General features: G+C 39.8%; 1 protein-coding gene across 1 annotated transcript in view; it reads right to left on the reverse strand.

The window, feature by feature from the left end:
• Nucleotides 1-1615: 1615 nt before the first annotated feature.
• Nucleotides 1616-20518, reverse strand: part of CRK (CRK proto-oncogene, adaptor protein) — a 35966-nt gene continuing 17063 nt past the window's right edge. Inside the window, exons 4-5 of the mRNA XM_044675601.1 lie at nucleotides 10303-10864; nucleotides 1616-1907 (exon numbers count right to left, since the gene is read on the reverse strand). Coding sequence (XP_044531536.1) covers nucleotides 10727-10864 — 138 coding nt within the window. The 3' untranslated portion in view covers nucleotides 1616-1907; nucleotides 10303-10726. The remainder of the gene's footprint in view (nucleotides 1908-10302; nucleotides 10865-20518) is intronic.

Here is a 20518-nt window from a genome sequence, read left to right on the forward strand (position 1 = left end):
CCTGGGAAAGGGATTATTAACTAGGGGGCTCAAGAAAGGCTTTATTATGAAGATGAACTTAATCTTTGCCTTAAAGGATGTTTGTTTTTAGTTCTGTCAGTCTTCATGACCCCATTTAGGGTTTTCTTGGCAAAGATACTGGAGTGGTTTGCCATTTCTTTCTCCAGCTCACTTGACAATTGAGGAAACTGAGGCAAACAGGATTAACTGACTTGCTCAGAGTCCTATAGCCTGTAAGTGTCTGAGGCCATATTTGAACTCTTGAAGAGTCTTCCAGACTCCAGGCCTGGTACTCTATGTACTATGGCACCATCTAGCTGCCTGCCTTAAACAATGGATAGGTCTTAAATATGGAAATGGAGGGGAGGAGACATTCAAGGTGTAGGAAATGGTGTGAGCCGAAGCCCTAGGCACCATGGAGTCCATTCTGCCTGGACAGCACACTGGAAGTTAGTAGTGTGAGAAAACCTTGGAAAACAAATTGTAAAGGGCTATGAATGTCAAGATAGAAAGTCACTGAAGGCTTTTAAACAGAATACTACAGATTTGTGAAAAAGGAAGATTAATCTGGCAGAATGGGCTTCAGGATGGATCAAAATGGGAAAGAGATAGAGGGACCAGTTAGAAGACTGTTGCATGATGGAATACTATTGTGCTATATGCAATGACAAGCAGGATGATTTCAGAAAAATCTGGAAAGATTTACATGAATTGATTCAAAGCAAAGTGAGCAGAACCAGAAGTGTACACAGTTACAACAATATTTTTTGATGAACAGAAATTGATTCTCAGCAAGGCAGTGGCCCAAGCCTATCCCAGAGATTCCTGATGAAAAATGTCACTTCTCCCTCTTAGAAAGAACTGATGGAGTCTGAATACAGACCAAAACATACTACAATTTACTTTCTACTTTTTTTTTTTGTGAGATCTCTTCCACAAAATGACTAATATGGAAAAAATATTTTACATGATTAAACATGTAAAATCCATATCAGATTGTTTACCATCTCAGGGAAAAGGAAAGGTGGGAGGGAGTGGGCAAGGGAAGGTGGGAAGGAAGGAGAGAATTTGGAACTTAAAACTTAAAAAAAAAAAAACAACTAAAAAATATGAATGTTAAAATTTTTTTACATGTACTTGGGGAAAATATTATTTAAAAAAGAAGGCTATTACAAGAGTCTGGTAATTTTTGCTGGGGTAATGTTTACTAACTCTAAGAACAGATAGGAGGGGACAGATGTGAGGGACTTTTATGCTGAAATCAAATCAATCAACAAGTACACGTTTGGGTATAAAGACAAAATGAGTATTTTGGATACGAAGACAAAAAAAGAACCAATCCTTGCCCTCATGGGCTTATAAAATGATAGGATTTAACAAATGTTTGAATATGGAAGAAAAAGAGACGGACTATTGCCACTGACAAAAATATTTAATAAAAAAGCCCTTCTTGAGCTCCTTAATCAACAAGCCCTTTCCCAGGTCAGATAGCAAATAAAACAGGCACTCTTCTAGCTGTCTCGGTGGATAGAGGATTCCTGGGTTCCAACCTAGCCTCAGACACTTCCTGTGTGATCTTAGGCAAGTCACTTAACCCCTACTGTCTGGTTCTTATTGCTCTTTTGCCTTGGAATTGATACTTAGTATTGATTCTAAGAGAGAAAATAAGGGTTAAAAAAAAAAAGGCATTCTTTAATCCAGTGCTGCCAGCCTCCCAGTTATTCCAGTAACAAGACCCTCCATCTCTTCCACCTCTCTTCTCTGGACATTTTCTTTGGCTGTCCCCCATGCCTGGAGAGGTAAGGATAGGATATATAGAACGATTCAATTTGGGACAGATATGGTGAAAGAACTTGGCACGGCTCTCTCTAGGAATCCAGATTCTTGAATGGTGCTGCATCTGTGGCCTATATATTGAAAAAAACATAACAAAGAACAATTAGAATCAAGAATGCTTATTTTTTCTTCTGCAACAGATGTTGGGCAATATTCATTACAACAAAATTCCATTATAGCAAAAGAACTTGGCCCCTATAGCTTGTTGCAAGATTTGACCTAGAGAACTTTCTGGAATTGAGACTGGAATGATTTACTTCCCATGAAGACAGATGGTCCCCTACAACTTCTGTTACATGCACGTACATCCATTGTAAGAGGCATCCAGGCAACTCTTTGACCAACCAGTGTAAATGGAGGGGGGTTCTTTCAGATAATCCCAAATGGTAAGGAATCCAAATTCCTATCTGGTGTTGGAATGTTGTACATTCCAAACTGTAGCAAAGCTACCTTCCTAATGTTCTGTTTAGGCTACTAACAAAACGAGTTTACATTCTTGGATGGCGGTGGAGGGAGCCCAGAAATACTGTGGAAAACTGGGAAGGCAGCCTGATAATCAAGAACTGATGGGCTTAGGTTAGGCAGCATCAGTGCACAGAAACAGAAGTCCCACCATCAGTCTGTCTGGGGAATTATTTTTGAGCCTATTTTTTGCTGAAATTTATGGGCAGAAAGCAGGGGGCTTGTGTCAAGGTATTAGGGGAAGACACTAACAGCTGACATTTACGGAGCGCTTCACATTACAAATGGCTAGAGAGGAGTAAATGCTTCTTGGAAACTGAGTTGGAATCCCACCTCAGACAGTCTCCAGTGCGTGCCCTGAACATCCCAGTTTCTTCTGAGCCTCAGTTTCCTCATTTTTAAGTGGGGACAAGAAGACCTTATCTCTCAGGATTATTCTGCTCATCAAATGAGATAATATATACTTTGTAAACCATAAAGAGCTACACAAAAGCTGCCATTATTATTACCATTGCTGCTTCTATGATCCTCAGAAGAGACCAGTGAGGGAAGAACTACAGGCATTATCACCCGCATTTTAGAGATGAGACAACTGAGGCAACTCAAATCAAATCAACCGACATTTGATAAGCACCTCAGATGTGCCAGGTGTATACGAGCTAAATGCTAGATATCAGAAATAGTCCTCACCCTCAAGGAGCTCATGTTCATATGGAGGTAGGGAAGCTAGACGGCTCAATGGATTGAGAGCCAGTTCTAGAGATGGGAGGTCCTGGGTTCAAATACGGCCTCGGACACTTCTCAGCTGTGTGACCCTGGGCAAGTCACTTGACCCCCATTGCCCAGCCCTTGCCGTACTTCTGCCTTGGCGCCAATACTAAGTACTGATTCTAAGACAGAAGGTAAAGGTTTTTAAAAAAAAAAAATCTAATGGTAGAGAAAACATGTAAGCAACTCCGTCCATTTTTAGTGGCTTAGCCAGGGTCTAGCATCATAGCAGAATTCAAACTCGGTTGTTGCTGACTCCTATAGTCAGTGTCCTTCTTGTAGAGCCGTTCTCCAACATTCTCTTGTCTTTCTCCTATCTCTGAATATATATGGGAATGTATGGAAACAAGAACCAGCTCAAAGAAAAAAGCTGGGGATGGGGAAGGGGGGACAGGGGCACTGGCATTAGTCTCAGTTAGCTGAGGGCGGCCACCTCATCTTATGTCTAGAGCTAGCTGAGAGGGTCCTTTCATTGGGTTATGGATGGCCCAGAGGATACCCAGCACACACAGCATGCAGTCAGTGGGTTTAGAAGGCAAAGCCCTCCCTCTAGTGATACCAGACACATATTCCACTGAGCTACCCCCAACTGCAATCAACACTGTTCAACTAAAAAACAAAAGGACCCTGTAAGTACAGATTACATTTGGACATTTCACAATCTAGCCCACTCTCAAAGGCTGGTTCTTTCTTGTTGATCCTGAATAGTTTGCTGTTCTCTGATTTGTTTGCATGTTGTCTCCACTATTAGACTAGAACTCCTTGAGGACAGGAATTGTCTTTGGCCTCTTTTTCTGTCTCCAGGGCTTGGCACACAGTAGGAGCTCAAAAAATGTTAACTGATTGATTCCTCCGTTGGAGCAGGACTTATTGAGCACGGGCTTCTCCCCCAATTCCTCTTGCCATCCAGTGGCGATTCTAGCTAAATGCTCCAAAAAGCACTGAAGGAGTCTTCAGGACCTCTCTAACTAGGACTACCAATACAAATAACAATAATAATCATAGATAGCAGCCAGCATTTGTGAAGCACAGACTAGTGCCAGGTGCTGTGCTAAGCACTTTATGGTTATCATCTCATTGGCTCCTCACAACCCTGGGAGGTAGGTGCTGTGATGATCCCCACTTTACAGATCCAGGAACTGAGGCAAACAAGCTAAGTGATTTGCCTACGTGCTTGAATCTGGATTTGAATCCAAATCTTTTGGACTCTCCACCGGAGATCTGTCACGCTCAGCTGCTGTTGAGGTGGGTTCAGGCAGGCCAATCCCATTGACAATTTGCTCAGGTGCCTTGAGTATAAACTAAATCATGGAACAATTTGGAAGTCCAAGAAATCTCCTGGACACAGACCTCTCTCTCCTTTCACTCCTATTCTGGCTGTAGAATGTCAGGTTGGGGCCTTTGGCAGGACTGGTACACAGTAAAGACTGAGCCCCCTGCCCTATGTGCTCACTGTCTACAGCTCTGTCGGGGAGTCCCCCCTCGCTTCCTGAGGCAAATCCAAAGATTAATTCCTGTGTGTGTGCACGGGCATGTGTGCAGGTGGGGTATATATACTATTTCCGATAATCTTCACCGCCTCAAAGCATTTGAGAGGATTTAGCACATGACCTAATGGTCATCCCGAGCCCACCATACACTCGCTGTAGCTGCTGACGCCCTGTTTTCACTTGACATGCGTGATCATCCTAGTCACCCCCACCTCTCCAGTCAGCACTGCTCAGAACTAAAAGAATGATCTATATTGCTGTCTCAGAGAGGGGGAGAATTTAGCTCAAAATAAAAAGGTCCAAAATTTTTTTTAAATGTAACTGAAAAAAACAATAAAAAAATTTTTTTAAACCCTTAACTTCTGTGTATTGGCTCCTTGGTGGAAGAGTGGTAAAGGTGGGCGATGGAGGTCAAGTGACTCGCCCAGGATCATGCAGCTGGAAACAATAAATATTTTAAAAACTAAAAGGAGTTAAAACAAATTTTTTTTGGTGGGGGCAGAGTGGTCATTTAGAGAAGGCATGAAATTCAGGGGATCATTTCTCAAGGTTCCTTTGTCCTAGACACTTCTTTAGTTTTCCCAAGATACAGGAAATGGACTTTACATGAGAATTATGGGTAAAGCAGAACAGGGCTCCTTTATCCCACCTACCTAGTTTTTTTCCTACAATGTCAATGTAGTAACTGTGGCTAACCCCAAGAGTTGGAGTTAGCCATTTAATTCCAAGGTCTTCCTTCTCAAAAACCTGAGGTAAAAGGGTAAAGCCTTTCAGTTCTACCTTTTAGCACTGGAAATGTTTCCTCTGAATAGTGAAGACCCTCAAAAAATGTTTTTAAAGGGATATGTGCAAAGAGATGTCAGAAGTTGCCATTTTATGAGATTTCTGTGCTTTATCTTCCTTGGGGATTCCCAGGGGAAAACAGAATCAAAGGTCACTGAACCCAAATCAAGTATAGGCTAAGGGGTGGTGGGGGTGGACAGCTGGGTAGCTCAGTGGATTGAGAGTCAGGCCAGGAGACAAGAGGTCCTAGGTTCAAATCTGGCCTCAGACACTTCCCAGTTGTGCGACCTTGGGCAAGTCACATGGCCCCCATTGCCCACCCTTACCACTCTTCCACCTAGGAGCCAATACACAGAAGTTAAGGGTTTAAAAAAAAAAAGTCTAGGCTAAGGGGTTTCCTATAAAGTTTATCGATGAGTCCCATTATAGAAAAAAGCACTTAGCTGGATGCTAGGAACCCTGGGGCCTAGACTTTTTAAAAACCTTTACCTTCTATTTTAGAATCAATACTAAGCACTGATTCCAAGGCAGAAATGTTAAGGGTTAGGTAAGTGGGGTTGTGACTTGCCCAGGGTCACACAGCTAGGAAGTATCTGAGACTAGATTTGAACTCAGAACCTCCCTATCCACTGAGCCAGCAACCTAAGTTGCCCTAGAGCTTCTTTTGAGTGAGTCACACCATAAAGAACTTGCATATAAAATATACTTTATGGTTTCAAACTATGGTCACGCCCATTACCTCACTTGATATAGGTTATGCAAGTTATCTGTATTATAAAGGAAATCAAGGCTCCTGATGAAGGGTTAAATAACATGCCCAAGGTCCCACTGCCATTAATGAGCAGAACAAGAACCAGAGGCCAAGTCTTCTGACTCTGAACCAGCTGGGAACCACTCTGGGCTCTCTGACCCTCCTTTCCTGATCCATAAGATGAAGGGATTGTAAATGATCTCAAATCTCAAGAGAGACCTTCTGAGGCTCTCAAATGTTCTTTGATGACAAATTCAGAGAGGTCATCATGAAGTACAATGAGAATGAGTGAGGAATCTGGAGTCGGAAGACCTTGGTTCAAATATGGGTTCTACAACTTCCTGCCTGTGTGACCTAGAATAAGTCATTTAACCTGAACCTCAATTCTTCTGTAAAATGAGGGATCAGAAAGGACAATCTGTCTGTAAATTGTGCTGTAAATCTGATACTAAGTTAGGAACCTGGTGATAAAATGTTTTGTCCGTGGCAATTCCAAAGACTATCTTCCCATAATCTGCATTAGCAAGTATACCCACATGGATGAAATTAGTTCCTGAATCCATCCATCTTTGCCTAGCCTTATGGTTCATCTGCTGATGGCTTCTTTAGATAAAACAAATTTGATAGTACAATTTGTACTTAAAACTGTCCCCATCCCAAACTAAGCTAATTCATACTAAACACCTACTTGCTATGCATCTATAAGATTATATCATTTTATACAACACTAAGTTTTCTCAGGTGAAAAAAATGAGGTTTAAAAAAAATCTTAAACATGGAAACTGAATTTGAATTGGCTTTTCTACAGGTGCTCAAAGGCCTTAGAAACACAAGTAAATGCTTCCAAAGGACAGAAATGAGAAAAGGGAGGTTCAAGGGAACATTAAGTGGCAGGAGTTGGGATCGCATTTTAGTATCCCAACTGTCAACCCAAAGGTGTCTTGAGAAGTTGGACCATATACAAACTACCCAGAAGTAAATGGCAAAAACTGGCTCCTTTGTGCCGTATCCTCCACAACTACAGCAAAGTAAATAGATGTTTATAGGACTGAGACCACCTCTCTTTTTTAGACTTATTGTTGAAGACCCAAGGAACTTAACAGCTTTGTTTTCCCAGCCAGTCACGTGACAAGCATAAACAAAACTTTTGTATGCTGCTAGCCCTTCATCACTATCAAATCCCTACTTTTCCAGCTGCCTTTCATATTATTAACTCTCCTAACCATGCAATCTACCTCCACAAGCCAACTTAACTGAAGCCCCTATGATTCCTCACTTTTGGGGGCAATTCAAAATAGCTCTTCCAAATTCATTTTATCTTTGATCCATATTCTTTGGCATTTATATAGGATTCAAGACCTCAGCAGATACATAGTTTAACACAAACCCCAAAGAATTCCTTCTCCAAAATCCAGCAAGTAGTCATCCAGCCTTGACTCTGAAGACCTCATGGGTAGGTAGGGTAACCTATTACCTTCCAAAGGTTCAGTTCCACTTTTGAAACATTTTCTTGTTATGCTGTTTTTCCTTACATCAAGCCTAAATTTGCCTGTGACATTTATCCACTCCCTTCTGGGGTCTTTTGTCCTGCCTAGGCCCTTTTTTTGTACTGGGCAGGTTTTCAAGTATTTAATGGCAACCATTGTACATCCCTAATCACTCTCAGATGAATTTGTAGTTAAATTATTATTAAGCTGATTTATAACTGTACCAAGGTTGTTTGGGGACTATATCTCCGGTATCTTTACTGATCTCTCTTCAATACAGTGCTCAAATGTTGATTTAATCCAATTGTGTGTAGGAACTTATAAAAAACTTCAAAGATAACTCTTCCCCCAAAAGATCACCAAGCCAATCATTTGGCCATATTTTTATTTACTACATATATAAACATATACATTACATGCTACAAAAAAAATTTTTAAAAAAAGATTTTAACTGTCAAGAAAGTGTATAGTGTTATAATACAATGGCACATGTTTATATTTTGTTTCAAATTGGTTTGCTTATCACCCTTTCCAAACCATTAATAGTGAAATGTTACTAAAGGATAATTAAAAATTATCTATTTGCATTATTAACAAGAAGAATTCCAACAAATTAACCAGAATTAATCATGTCAAATATTAATATTGAAAGAATGGGCTTTGCTGAAAGGAGATTATATAAAACATAGCAGCCAATTTAGATTTACTTTTGCTCCGTGACGTAATGCACATTTGCAATTAAATAATGTATTAATATTTTACTTCCAGAGAATATCTATAGAAGACATTTGATTTCTTAAGGTCCAGCAACTGCCCATGCACAACCAAATCTTAATGCTCCAAGAGAAACGTCCCTGCTTTTATGATCACAGACAATCAACCATTAAAAATGCTCATGATTTGGGCAAAAATGTGGGTCGCAATAATTTTATATGTGATAAAATTATATAACCATTACAAGCCAATTTGAAAGGCAAAGGCAAAGCGAAATACAAAATTCCCCATCAGTTCTAACAGTTTTCTCCACAAAGATTTCAAATACCATACTTTCAGGGAAACAGCACTGAATTAATATGCATTTAGGTTTTAACAATCTGTGCTCATTCACCAAAACCTGACTAACCAATTAGACAAAGCAGAACAAAATGAGTTAAATCTAGGAATTCAATCATTTACTGAGTGCCTGTGTGCGCAGCACTGTGCTAACACATAAAGGAAAGCTGAAGATTAAAGGTCTCTCAAGTTTTACTGTAGTGTGAGGTAAAACTATTTTCTTAATTACAGTCAACTCATATATTTGCATTGGATTTGCTCAATAACCCAAGGTTCCCCCCCAATCATCACACAGCATGATTCTAGGATGCTTGCTTTTTCCTCCCACCATCTTTTGGCATGCTCAGCAATTACAAACTCATCTTTTATTAACCTATTAAAACATGATTAAGAAGGTAAACAATTTAAAAATTTAATAAAATGTGTTACAAAGCCAAATATAAATGCTTTTATGTTATCCACACCATTGATCCTTGCAATTATGCAGGGATAAGTGGGAATCGATTGTCCTCCACTGGCTTCAACTCATGTCCCTCTGCCAGGAACTAACCTTTGAAGCACTGGGTCATCTCAGGGGAAATACTGTAAAATCACTTCTTGTTCTGGGGTTTGTGTGTGTCTCTGACACATTTCAAAAACCCATTTCTAGAAGCCTCCTAATCAATCAGCAAGCATTAATTAAGCACCTTCATGTACCAGGCACTAACTTCCAGGTCAGTGTACTCAAAGTATTCTGGAACATTTTTGGTCATAACTGTGTACTTAGAACACCTCACCCCATAGAAAATCACTGACATCATGGTTAGTAAGGTCTGTAAACTATATCGGAACACAAAGAAAAACAATGACAGCTGACAATTCAGCCAGTTTAAAATGTGAGCTGCTTCAAGCCCGGATCTGGCCCAGGTTCAATGGGTCATCACAAGTTGTTGTCATGATTGATACAGAAGCACTGCCTCAAGCACTAAATCCTGCTGCCTTGCATGCAGGCTGCACAGATGCAGAAGACCAGACTTGGCCCCAAAACCTTTCATGGAATAGTCTTAAGTGATTGGTCCTTCCACTCCAAAGACTGTATACAGGAATTTGAGAGACTTCCCTCAGGCCACAATTCAGGAAAAATGGCCCTGACTGGACAAGCAAGGGTAAGTAAAGTCCCTGATACCTGTGACCCTTTCCCCACCTCTTTGGAGAGAGGGCAGGGCTCATCTGTCCACCAAGTAAAAGACTGGCTTAAAGCTGTGTGCTAAAGAGTCCAGTGCTCTGCATATTCTACTTCACAACATTTACTTAAACCTACAGTTCTCTTAAGTTATTAATCTGTAGGTTTAGGGGGAAAAAAGAATGCCAAGTGTTAGCAGAACAAATTTAATAATAAATCAATCCTAAGAAAAAATAAGAAGCATTGACCAAGAAGGAAGACATGCTTCGAGTAGTGTCCTCAAAATTCTTAGGATCTGAAATGCCAGAATGTCTTACAGTGGTCATTGTCTGTAAATTAGAAAGCAATCCCAATGGACAGGGTGACCTTTTTAAAAGTTCCTAATCACTCTGTGCACAATTTCTTCATGATGAAAAAATACAGTCTATAGTCATTTATGGTATGGATTGAGAATGAAAACACAAAACCACAAAGTAAATAAAGATAATAAACAGGGTGCAACACTCCTACCTGTCCATCAATTTTCCTAAGGTTGATTTGCTTTGCCTGAGAGTAAGGGAGGAACCTACTTAAAATAGATGACCAGTTTAGGGGAAAAAACCCAAAATTCAGTTATACCCAGTGTGATGTTGTTTTCTCTCCCTTACACAACAATGCAGGCAGGCAGGCAGCGTGGAACAGTATGCCTGACAAAGAGCCATTACCACCTATGATCAGTGATTTTACAAGTTGACCCAGAAGCCATCCAGTTTCGTACCCTGAATATTTTGAACCAAGGTTAGGCATGGAGTAGTTCAGTCCCAGGAGATCATGGGTAACAGAATGCTTATATATAAACTATACTGCTTTTGACATCGGTAGGAAAATTGTATAGATGGCAGTTGGAAAAAAACTGAGATTGTTCCCATCTGTCAGCCAAACTGTTGAGCTACACTCAGCTGAAGTCCTCGTCAGGATTCTGTTGATCCAGCAGGCGGACATGCGTGAATGGGAAGTGCCCGTGTTTGCCATTACACTCCCCTTCCCACTGGCCACTCACATTAATCTTCGTGACCTTTACCAGCTCACCGACCTGCAGGATGAGAACAAGGAAAGCACTTTATTACAGTTTAAGGATAGATGTTAACAATCTCAGTACTTTGGTTAGGAAGACTTTCCCCTGTAATTATTTTGGTGCTGACTTGACCAAAAAAGCTTAGACCCTGCTTTCAGACAGCCAGTTGCCAGCAGCCTAGCCTCATTCACCAGGCCAATTTCTTATGGTTAATACAAAAAGGGGTGTGTTTAACAGCAGGAAAAAAAAAAAAAAAGGAAATAATCATGGAGAGTAATACCATCTAGAATTTCAAATGTCTTGAGATAAATTCACTTAATAAGAACTGTGTCTTTCAATGACTATATCAGCCTCAATTTCTAGCAGAAACTCTGAGGTCCTCCAGTGTAAAATGTGCATGTCTACCTCAACCCAAACTGTGAGGTCCCCAACCACTGTCCTACTTGAGTCAGATCCAATGGCTCAAATGACCTCAGAAGTAATCAAGGAAAGTAATGCTGACTCATTCTCACACTCCTTATTCAAACACAGAATGACCAAAAAATGGTCCTCCAACAAGCTTCATTCCACATTGGCAAGTGAGGAGCAACCTTCCAAACACCTGCAAAGGCTGTATCCTCCTTAGCTTGATGTTTCTTGTGGCCACACTTGGATGTGTCTTTCAAGCTGATCCTTAACGAGACTCCTCATTTCCATATTCCCATTTTTTCAGTAGATAGAAGAAATAAATATTTGCTCTTCTTGCTTTGCACCTTTTAAAAAAATTCTAACATTCAGATGGCCACACTATCTCAGGCTCAATCTAGACATATGCTCCCATATCCTGGGTCAGGAATACTAAGGTCATACAATTATCTCTTCTGAGAACTCCAGGCACAACTTAATTTTCTAACCTTGTACAACAAAGTTTGATTCAATCTAAACATCCCAATAGTGGCAAATGCTATTAATAATTCAATGGCCCAGAAGGTAAAACATGTTCAATGCAGCAGACTTTCTAGAAATTAGCCAAAACTTCTTAAAGCATCTATTACATACTATTCAAGGCTCTAGGGACACAAAGATGGAACAATCCCTGCTCTCAAGAAGCTTCCTTCTGCTAGGGAGAAACAATATTAATACAATTAAAGTGCACACTAAGTAATTCCCAGAAGGAGAATCAGGATGGCTACTCTGAAGAGATGGTGTGTGAGCTGAGTTCTGAAGGAAGCTAGATAGCCTAACAAGGCAGAGTAAGGAAGGAGTGTATCCTGGGCATGGCAAAGTCTCCCACCAGTGTTTTTTAGAACAAGGGAATGCAATGCAGAGCAACCAACAGGAGGCTCTTTGCAACCCAGAGGAAACAGAACTTGAACTAGTTGGGAGCTTTATGATGGGAAAGATTTCAGATGGGAGATGTAACAGAAGAGGATTCAACAAGTGTTGAAAATTGATTGGAATGGGGAGAGGGAGCTTCAAAAAAAGAGAAAAGAGTGACTGTACTTACATCAGTTACTGAATGATTTCAGCTGCTACAAAAGTGAGTTCATTAATGACTTCTACAGAGCATTGACATCTAAGTATGGGTACAATATCTCCATAGGTTTTGAAGCCTTGTGGAGGTGTGTGTGGGGGCAGAAGGGAAGAGATGGGATTTGGAGGGAATTTTTTATATGTACACACATATGCACAGAACTTTAAAAAAAAAAAAAAGAAACTCTAGTTCTATAAAAGGCACTTTTATTAATTTAACAACCCAACATATTTTCTGCTTATAAAATAGATAGTGTAATATAGTGGACATGAGCTCAGAACCAGTGGGCAGGATGATCACAGACAAGTCACTTGTGTCTCTGGGATCTCTTTGCTCACTATAAATGAGGTTTAGAAGTCAACAACCACTTATTAAGGGCCTACTATATATATGCCAAGTACTGTGCTAAGTGCAAAGAGAGACACCAGAGTCTGCTCTCCAGGAGCTCAGTCTAATGGAAGAAGACCACATGCAAGATACAGAACTGGAGATATCAGAGGGAAGGTTTTAAGACTAAAGGAGGATGGAGAAAGGATCCTTATTGAAGGAAGAATTTTAGCTAGCCTTCAAGAAAGCTGGGAGTCAGAAGAGGAGGAAAGTTCCAGCCATGGGGGAAGAGTCAGTGAAAATGCCTGGAGTCAGGAAACAAAGTATCATGAGAAGAATCTGCAAACAAGGGGGCCAGTGTCCTTTCCAGATCAAATACTCTCAGACCCTGTTTAAGAGAGGTAAAGGCCTTCAATGAGAGATTGGGGGTTGTTAGAAGGAGCTTATTCTCTAATATTCAACAATCTGGGTTGAAAAAAATAACCAAGTTCTCAGGGAAATGATCTCCTCTGTCTCCAAATTAACACTTTTGGGCAAAAACAAATCTTCTGATTCTGTTGCCAACCCTGGAAACTGACAAAATACTAAGGGCATTATTATTAGGTTCTAAAGTCCAATCTTGGTCAATAAAAGAAAAAAACAAACAAACAAAAAACATTAATCACATAATGATTCAAAGGAGCCAGAATCTGGGAACAAGAGATGAAAAAAGCAAACAGTTCAATCTGTAGATACAGTCAAAGAAAAGGAATCTTGGGTAAAGGAAGAAGACTACTCAGGCTCTATATATGTCTGCTAGGACTGTTCCACAAAAAGCAATTTTAGTCTAGTTTCTTCCCACCTGTATAAGCTCAGCTGTAACTCACTAAGGTTTTTATTGCTGCCTTTTCATCCCTTAGGGAGCAGCTCTGCATTGCCATACCCAAGAGCATGTCTCTGTGTCTTCTCACACACACGTGTGCACATGCGAACAAAATCAATGCCTCTGGTTGACAAGTCACATGCTGTGTTAAGGTCAAATTATCAAATACATTCCACTTTCCCTTTCTTGTTCCGTAATTTCTTTACAGCACTTGACAAATCATATGCAGAATGATGTGAAATGACACCATCCCTTGACTCAGAAGGCTGACAATCTGAAGGAGGGATGGCATGGAGTAGTGGACAAGAGAGCAAGAATAACCAAAACACCAGATGATATAATACACTTCCCTCCCCTGGCAGCAGGGAGGAAAAGATGGAGATGGGGGGCTGTCAGACATTCTCCTTACTGATCCAATTTGTTGTCTGATTTCCTTTGTTAGCAAGGGAAGGTTCAGTGGATATTTGAAATGACCTATGTAAAAAACCAAAAGCATCAATAAAGTTTAAAAAGAAGAAGACTGGGTTCAAATATCTCTGGCATTTACTCTGACCTCATATTTGAGTCATTCCCTTTCTCAACACTTGAGTTTAAAGGGACAGGTTTGTACTTTAGTTATTATTATTCAAAATTCTGTGATTCTGGAAAACAGGGATCAAAAACATGCAGCCCACAATATTTTGGAGTACTGCTGAACCAGATAAAAATTGGGAAATATTTAACAAAATTCAATTTAGAACAACAAAATAGTTAATAAGTGATTTTCTAAGCCAAACTGTGTCTGTAGGCATATCCTTTTATATGGTTTAAAGTTCCCAATTCTCTTTGAATCTGACCCCATTGCTGTAAGACACTCTAAAGCAGGGGTCCGCAATCTGTGAGCTTGGGTTTCTTTTTTTCATTTGGATTTTATTTTAATAACAAATTTCCACATAAGTTTTTGGGAGTTATGTGATCCATATAGTCTCTCCCCCTTCTTCCTTTCCCCTTCCCAGAGCTGACAAGCAATTCAATCTGGGTTATATATGTATTATCTCGCAAAACATATTTGCATATTATTCATTTTTGTAAGTGAATAATCTTATAAACTGGTTTAAAATATTTTGATAACTGCATTTCACTGCAACTGGTTTCCTCTGTAATCCTAGGCATTATTTTGAGAAAGAGTCTTTCCATAAGCTTTATTAGACTGTCCCAGGGGTCCAGGACACAAAAAGATGAAGAACCCTTACCCTGAAGGGTATAATCTATTCATGACTTTAACATTCATCTTGCCATTTCTATTCATTCTTTAAGTGGAATGGCCTCAAGAGACCTTGGTTCAGGTCTCAGCATTACCATTAACTACTTGACCCTGGCCAAGTCACAGCCCCTGTGGGCCTCAGTAGTTGAAAGTCCTAGGTAACAGATTTAAAGAATGTCTCCAGTTAAAAGTACTGGCAGAAATGAAATGTCCTGGGCTCAAATATGGATTTAGACATTTCCTAACTGAGTGACCCTGGACTAGTCCTTAACCCCAACTGCCTAGCCCTTACAGTTCTTCTGCCTTGGAACTGATACTTAATATTAATTCTAAGACAGAAAGTAAGGGTTAAAAAAAAAAAAGTACTAGCAGAAAAGGAGAGATTTGCCAGTGGTTATGAGATTCTGGGGGAGGTGATTTGGGACTGAAAGAATCAACTAGATACAGAACTACAAAGGAGATCAGTAAGAGTAGCTCTCTTAGCCTACTCAAGAACCAAAAGTTCCCAGGCAGATACCAGAATGAGATGTTCTTTCTTGGGTACTCTTCCTTTAACCCCTTCCTCCTGTGATTGCTCATTAAATTCTTTGCTTATTACCAGTTAGATACTCACTTAGCCTACCTAGGAACCAAAAGTTAATGAGCAGAAAACTTAATGAAAACTCATTTCTATATCCAGAGCTAACCACTCTCACAGAGTAGAGCTTTTTCTTGTTTTTTTGGTTGGTTGGTTTTTCAGGGAATGTAAGAAAGAACACTTCATTCTGGTATGCTTATAGTTCAAGTGGAATCCACCCCCTGCCCCCACCAGCAACCTGTCCTGTTCTCCTCACCAAGACAGGAAAGGCTTAGGAGGAGGAAGAGGTAGGAGTGAGAAAGGAGTCTTGGAGGAAAATAAGGAGGATGTGTGTGGTTTGGAACCATGCTCACCACACCTCCTAACTCAGAGTAAATTAAAACCTAGAGCTTCCCTTCAAGAACACAAAAGGAATGTGCTCTTCTATGAAAACATCAACATCGATTCTTGGTTATCTAGTATCTAAATGCATGTTAAAGGAAGTTACTTCACATGACTATCAGGAGAAAGTCAGAAATATGAAGATTAGTTCTGCTTTCATCATTGAAGACTACCAAATATGCCCAACAAGTTGGCAGGAGACCTGACTGATTCCCTCCTTTACAGTTTTCAGGCTGTTAAGCCCTTTGGACCATGCACAATGGCAGAAAAAGCTGAGTGAGTCTTTATTAAGAAAAAAGCATGACCCTGGGCAAGTCACTTGACCCCCATCGCCCACCCTTACCCCTCTCTTCCACCTAGGAGCCAATACACAGAAGTTAAGGGTTTAAAAAAAAAAAAGAAAGAAAGAAAGAAAGAAAGAAAGCATATGACTGGACTCCATCCAGAACTCCTGAGAAGGCAAAGGATCCTTACTGTCACCTGCAGGAGGCTTCCAGCCCCAGGGAATACTAGGACCCTAAATGAGATGATTTCTAAGCTTCCTTTCAGGAACAACATTTATAAGTTTGTGAAATTAAAATGTTATTGGTGATTCACTGCTCTTCTACCAATTACATCCAAACTTAACCCCATCAGACTGCTCCTATACTTTCTGTCTCTAATAGGAAAAGTACCACCCACTGTAACATTTGTGTTTCTATGATCCATCCTTGCTAAAGAGCTACAAAGTCTTTCTGCACATAAATGTTGCATAAATAAAACAGCAACAAAAAACCAAACAGTGCATTGATTTTGTTTTGTAATACCATATTTAAGAAATACGTAAATCTTGGTAAATATAACAATACAACAATCCAAAAGGTAAGCAAAATTTATAGTCCCTCTCCTAGGGAACATATACCATCCTTGCTCTCCAAAAAAACAAAAACATAATCTCTGTTAACTATGGGGTTCCACCTCATACCTATGAGATAGGCAAAATGAAAAAAAAAAAAAAGGAAAATGACAGAACTGACAGAAGGGCTCTAGGGAAACAGAAACATTAATGGATTATTGGCCAGGCTGTGAATTGGTTCAATCCTTATGGAAAACAATTTGAAACTATTTCCATAAAGTTACCCAACTGTACCTATAATCCAAAGCCCCCAAGAAATCAAAGAAAGAAGAAAAGGATCCATATGCACCAAAATTTTATAATGGCTTTTTCTGTAGGAGCAAACAACTGGAAACTAAAGGAAATGTCCATCAACTAGAGAATGGCTAAACAAATTACCATATATAAATGTAATGAATTATTGGACCTTAAAAAATAACAAATTGGACAGTTTCAGAGATAACTGGGAAGAGCTGTACGATCTGATACAGAGAGCTTGAGTAGAAACTGAGAAGAAATTGAGTAGAAATGGAACATTTTATACAGTAACAACATTATCAAGAAAAACACTTGAGAATGCTAATCACAGCAGTGAAAAACTTCAATTTCAGACAACTAAGGAAACATGCTCCCCATGCCTCCTAACAGAGAGATGATGGACTCAGTGCAGAACAACACTTACATTTTTGGACATGGATGATATGGGAATTTGCTTTGCTTGACTAAGTATATTGTTTTAAGAATTTTTTTGTTGTTATCCTACTAGAGGGAAGGTAGAAGAAAATAAATTAAAACAATTTTTTTTAAACATAAAACTCCTATGTTCTATCATAGTATCAAGTCTAAGACAGAAGAGCAGTAAGGGCTAGGGTAATTGGGGTTAAGTGACTTGCCCAGATTTCACACAGCTAGGAAGTGTCTAAGGCAGGGGTCGGGAACCTTTTTGGCCATGAGAGCCATAAAAGCCACATTTTTTAAAATGTAATTTTGTGAGAGCCATACAGTGCTCACAGTGTGCGTTCCTGTAACAGCACCTGAAAAAAATGGACTTTATGGCTCCTGTAGAAAGAGCCAGATATGGCTCAAGAGCCATATGTTGCCAACCCCTGGTCTAAGGACACATTTAAACCTAAGTCTTCTGACTCTAGGCCTAGCCCTCTATCCACTGGATCACCCAGCTGCCCTTCAAGGTACAGACTTTAAACCTGGTAAAATATTGTTCATCCTTACTGGTCCACTTCTAGAGGAAAGCATAAAAGCATCACACCGAACCTCCAAGGACAGGACTACAGTTGGACGACACTGTTCTTGCTTCAGCAGCTAAGACTAAGCCTACTTCTCTTAGGGAAGAAAAGGCAGCAAGCATCACCCAATCTTTTGAGATATTTTTCATCTTAATTTTTTCCCCCCTAAAACACTTGATTTTATTAGTGAAATGGTATTAAGGATAACAAGGATTCAAACAATGTTTGCTCTACACTACTTACATATCATAAATAAGACAGTTGTTGCAAGACACACAACCCTCTGGTCTTTCCATCCACACAAGTTAACTCTTTTATGAGAAATAAGCTGTTTTACCAGCCAACTGAATGTGGCTGAAGCATTAAAAGTGACCACCTATACTTTACATAGTAAAGCATTTTACAAAGTTTTCATCTTAATTTTTTAACTAGCACAGTCTGGAGCCTCTTGTCCCTGCAAGTATTTAACAGAGGACTAGGTAGCATCCTTTAAGACACAGAATTAAAGGACACAGTATAATTATGGAAATAAAGACTTTTTAAAACCCAAGAGTAGACTACCTGGATATGGCCCTTTCCATTCTCTGGCCTCCCATTCTTGACCTGGTAGGATACAAGAGAGGGCAAACCAAAGCTGCCAAAACACTGACCCATGCTCAGGCCACATACCTACAGTGACATCCATTCTGGGCTGCCCAGCAGTTATCTCTGATGCACTAGGGATTTGCAGGCTTCACCCAGACAACACAAAAATTCACCCTTTCTTCAAGGAGATAGAATTGCCTTTCATCTGTCCACTCCACTCATTTTCCACAAAGTACATGTGAACCAAAGGTCCACAAGAATGTGGGCCTCCAGAAAGTAACAGCACATTCTCCTATGTTTAATACCACATTGTGGGACTCACCTCTTTTCATTGGTGCCTATGAATTAGTCTGGTAAGGCAGGTTACAATCAATGAACAAAACACTTCTTCAAAGCTTAGTATGTGTTAGGCATTGTGTACACTGTTATAGATGAAGCAAATGCCTTAATTTTATAGAAAACTAAGGCTCAGAAAGGGTTCTTATTGTGCCCAATTCCTCTTCTTGCTTGTTTAGTCAAAGAAATAAGTGAGATTCCTATTGGCTGACACTATTGACTATAAACAGGTTTAATGATAAGCATATTGGAATTCTCATCCTTTGAATAAACAGAAACTTTGGCTGGAAATCAATACAAGGCACCATTTCTTCAATAAGATCACCAACGCCCTGCTATCACTTTCTCTGCTTCAAGATATACTATGCAAGGGCAGCTAGGTGGCTCAGTAGTTTGAGAGTCAGGCCCGGAGATGGGAGGGCCTGGGTTCAAATATGGCCTAAGATATTTCCTGCTATATGACCCTGGACAAGTCACTTAACCCCCATTGCCTAATCCTTACCACTCTTCTGCCTCGGAACCTTTATTTAATATTGATTCTCAGACAGATGAGTTTAAAAAAAAAAAAAAAAAAGACATACTATGCAGCTCTTGTTGGCCCAGAAAGGGTGTTAATGGAATGCTGTTCTCACCTCCAAGATTATTGGCTCTCTTTCCAGCACTGGCTTCTACATAAAGCATTTCATCCCTTCTTATCTTATAGTTCACACTTATTCTGGATTATTTATTGTTTATATCTTCCCTGAATTTAAGCTTTTTGAGAAAAGGGATTACATCATTCTTTGTATGTAGGTCTCACCTGCACCTAAGCCCAGTGCCTAGATCACAGCAGGTGCTTAAGAAATAATTGCTGATTGATGGTCCCCTTATCTGTGTGCTGCAGTTCTGGTCCAAGCTATGAAGATATAACTTATATCCAAAGAAGCCCCATTCCTAAAACAAGCTTATGTTCTGGTACAGAGCTGAATCCAGGGCTACCTCCATACCAATGAGGTACTGGAGGAGGAGGACATACTGTCAACGTGCAGAAGAGGAACGTAACATCCAAACCACAAAATAACATGTCTCTGTTCCAACAACTACTCTAGCTTGATTCAAGGAACTGATATTGTTTTTTTGAGAAAAAAAGGAATGAAGAGTTTCCTCTACAACAGCCTCTAGAGTCTATCAGACAATACCTGCAGTTCTAGGGAGGGACAGTTGTAAAGAGTTGTAAATTGTAGTATAGGATGACCTTCTTCTTACACACACACTTTTCCAGGTGTCTGGTGAATACAAAAAGAGACATCAAATGTTGGATAACCATGTTCTAAGGAGAATCATTATATCTGATGTACTTTGTTGATAGGATTGATCTATAAAATCAAGTTTTCTAAAGTTTTCCAAAATTAACTTTCTCTCAAGGCTCAGCTCAGGTGGCATCTTTTCCATTTGGCTTTCAATGATTCCTCCTGCTATCCTTCCCCTCCCCCAGCTGTTAATGTTCCCTCCTTTCTCAAATTACCTTCTATTTACTGATCTAAGACTATGTTTAACTACTTTGCAGAATAGAAGCTCCTCAAGGGCAACGACTATCTCATTTTTGTTTTTGTATAGCTAGCACCTAGTATGGTGTTTTTCACACAAACTGATTGAAATGAGCACAAGTTCCTTCTACAAAGGCAAAATTACAATAAAGCTTTATTATAAGGTACCTCACATTCCAAGACCAGCCCTATAGAGGATTACTA

The sequence above is a fragment of the Gracilinanus agilis genome, chromosome 4 (genome assembly GCF_016433145.1).
Source record: "Gracilinanus agilis isolate LMUSP501 chromosome 4, AgileGrace, whole genome shotgun sequence".
NCBI lineage: Eukaryota > Metazoa > Chordata > Mammalia > Didelphimorphia > Didelphidae > Gracilinanus > Gracilinanus agilis.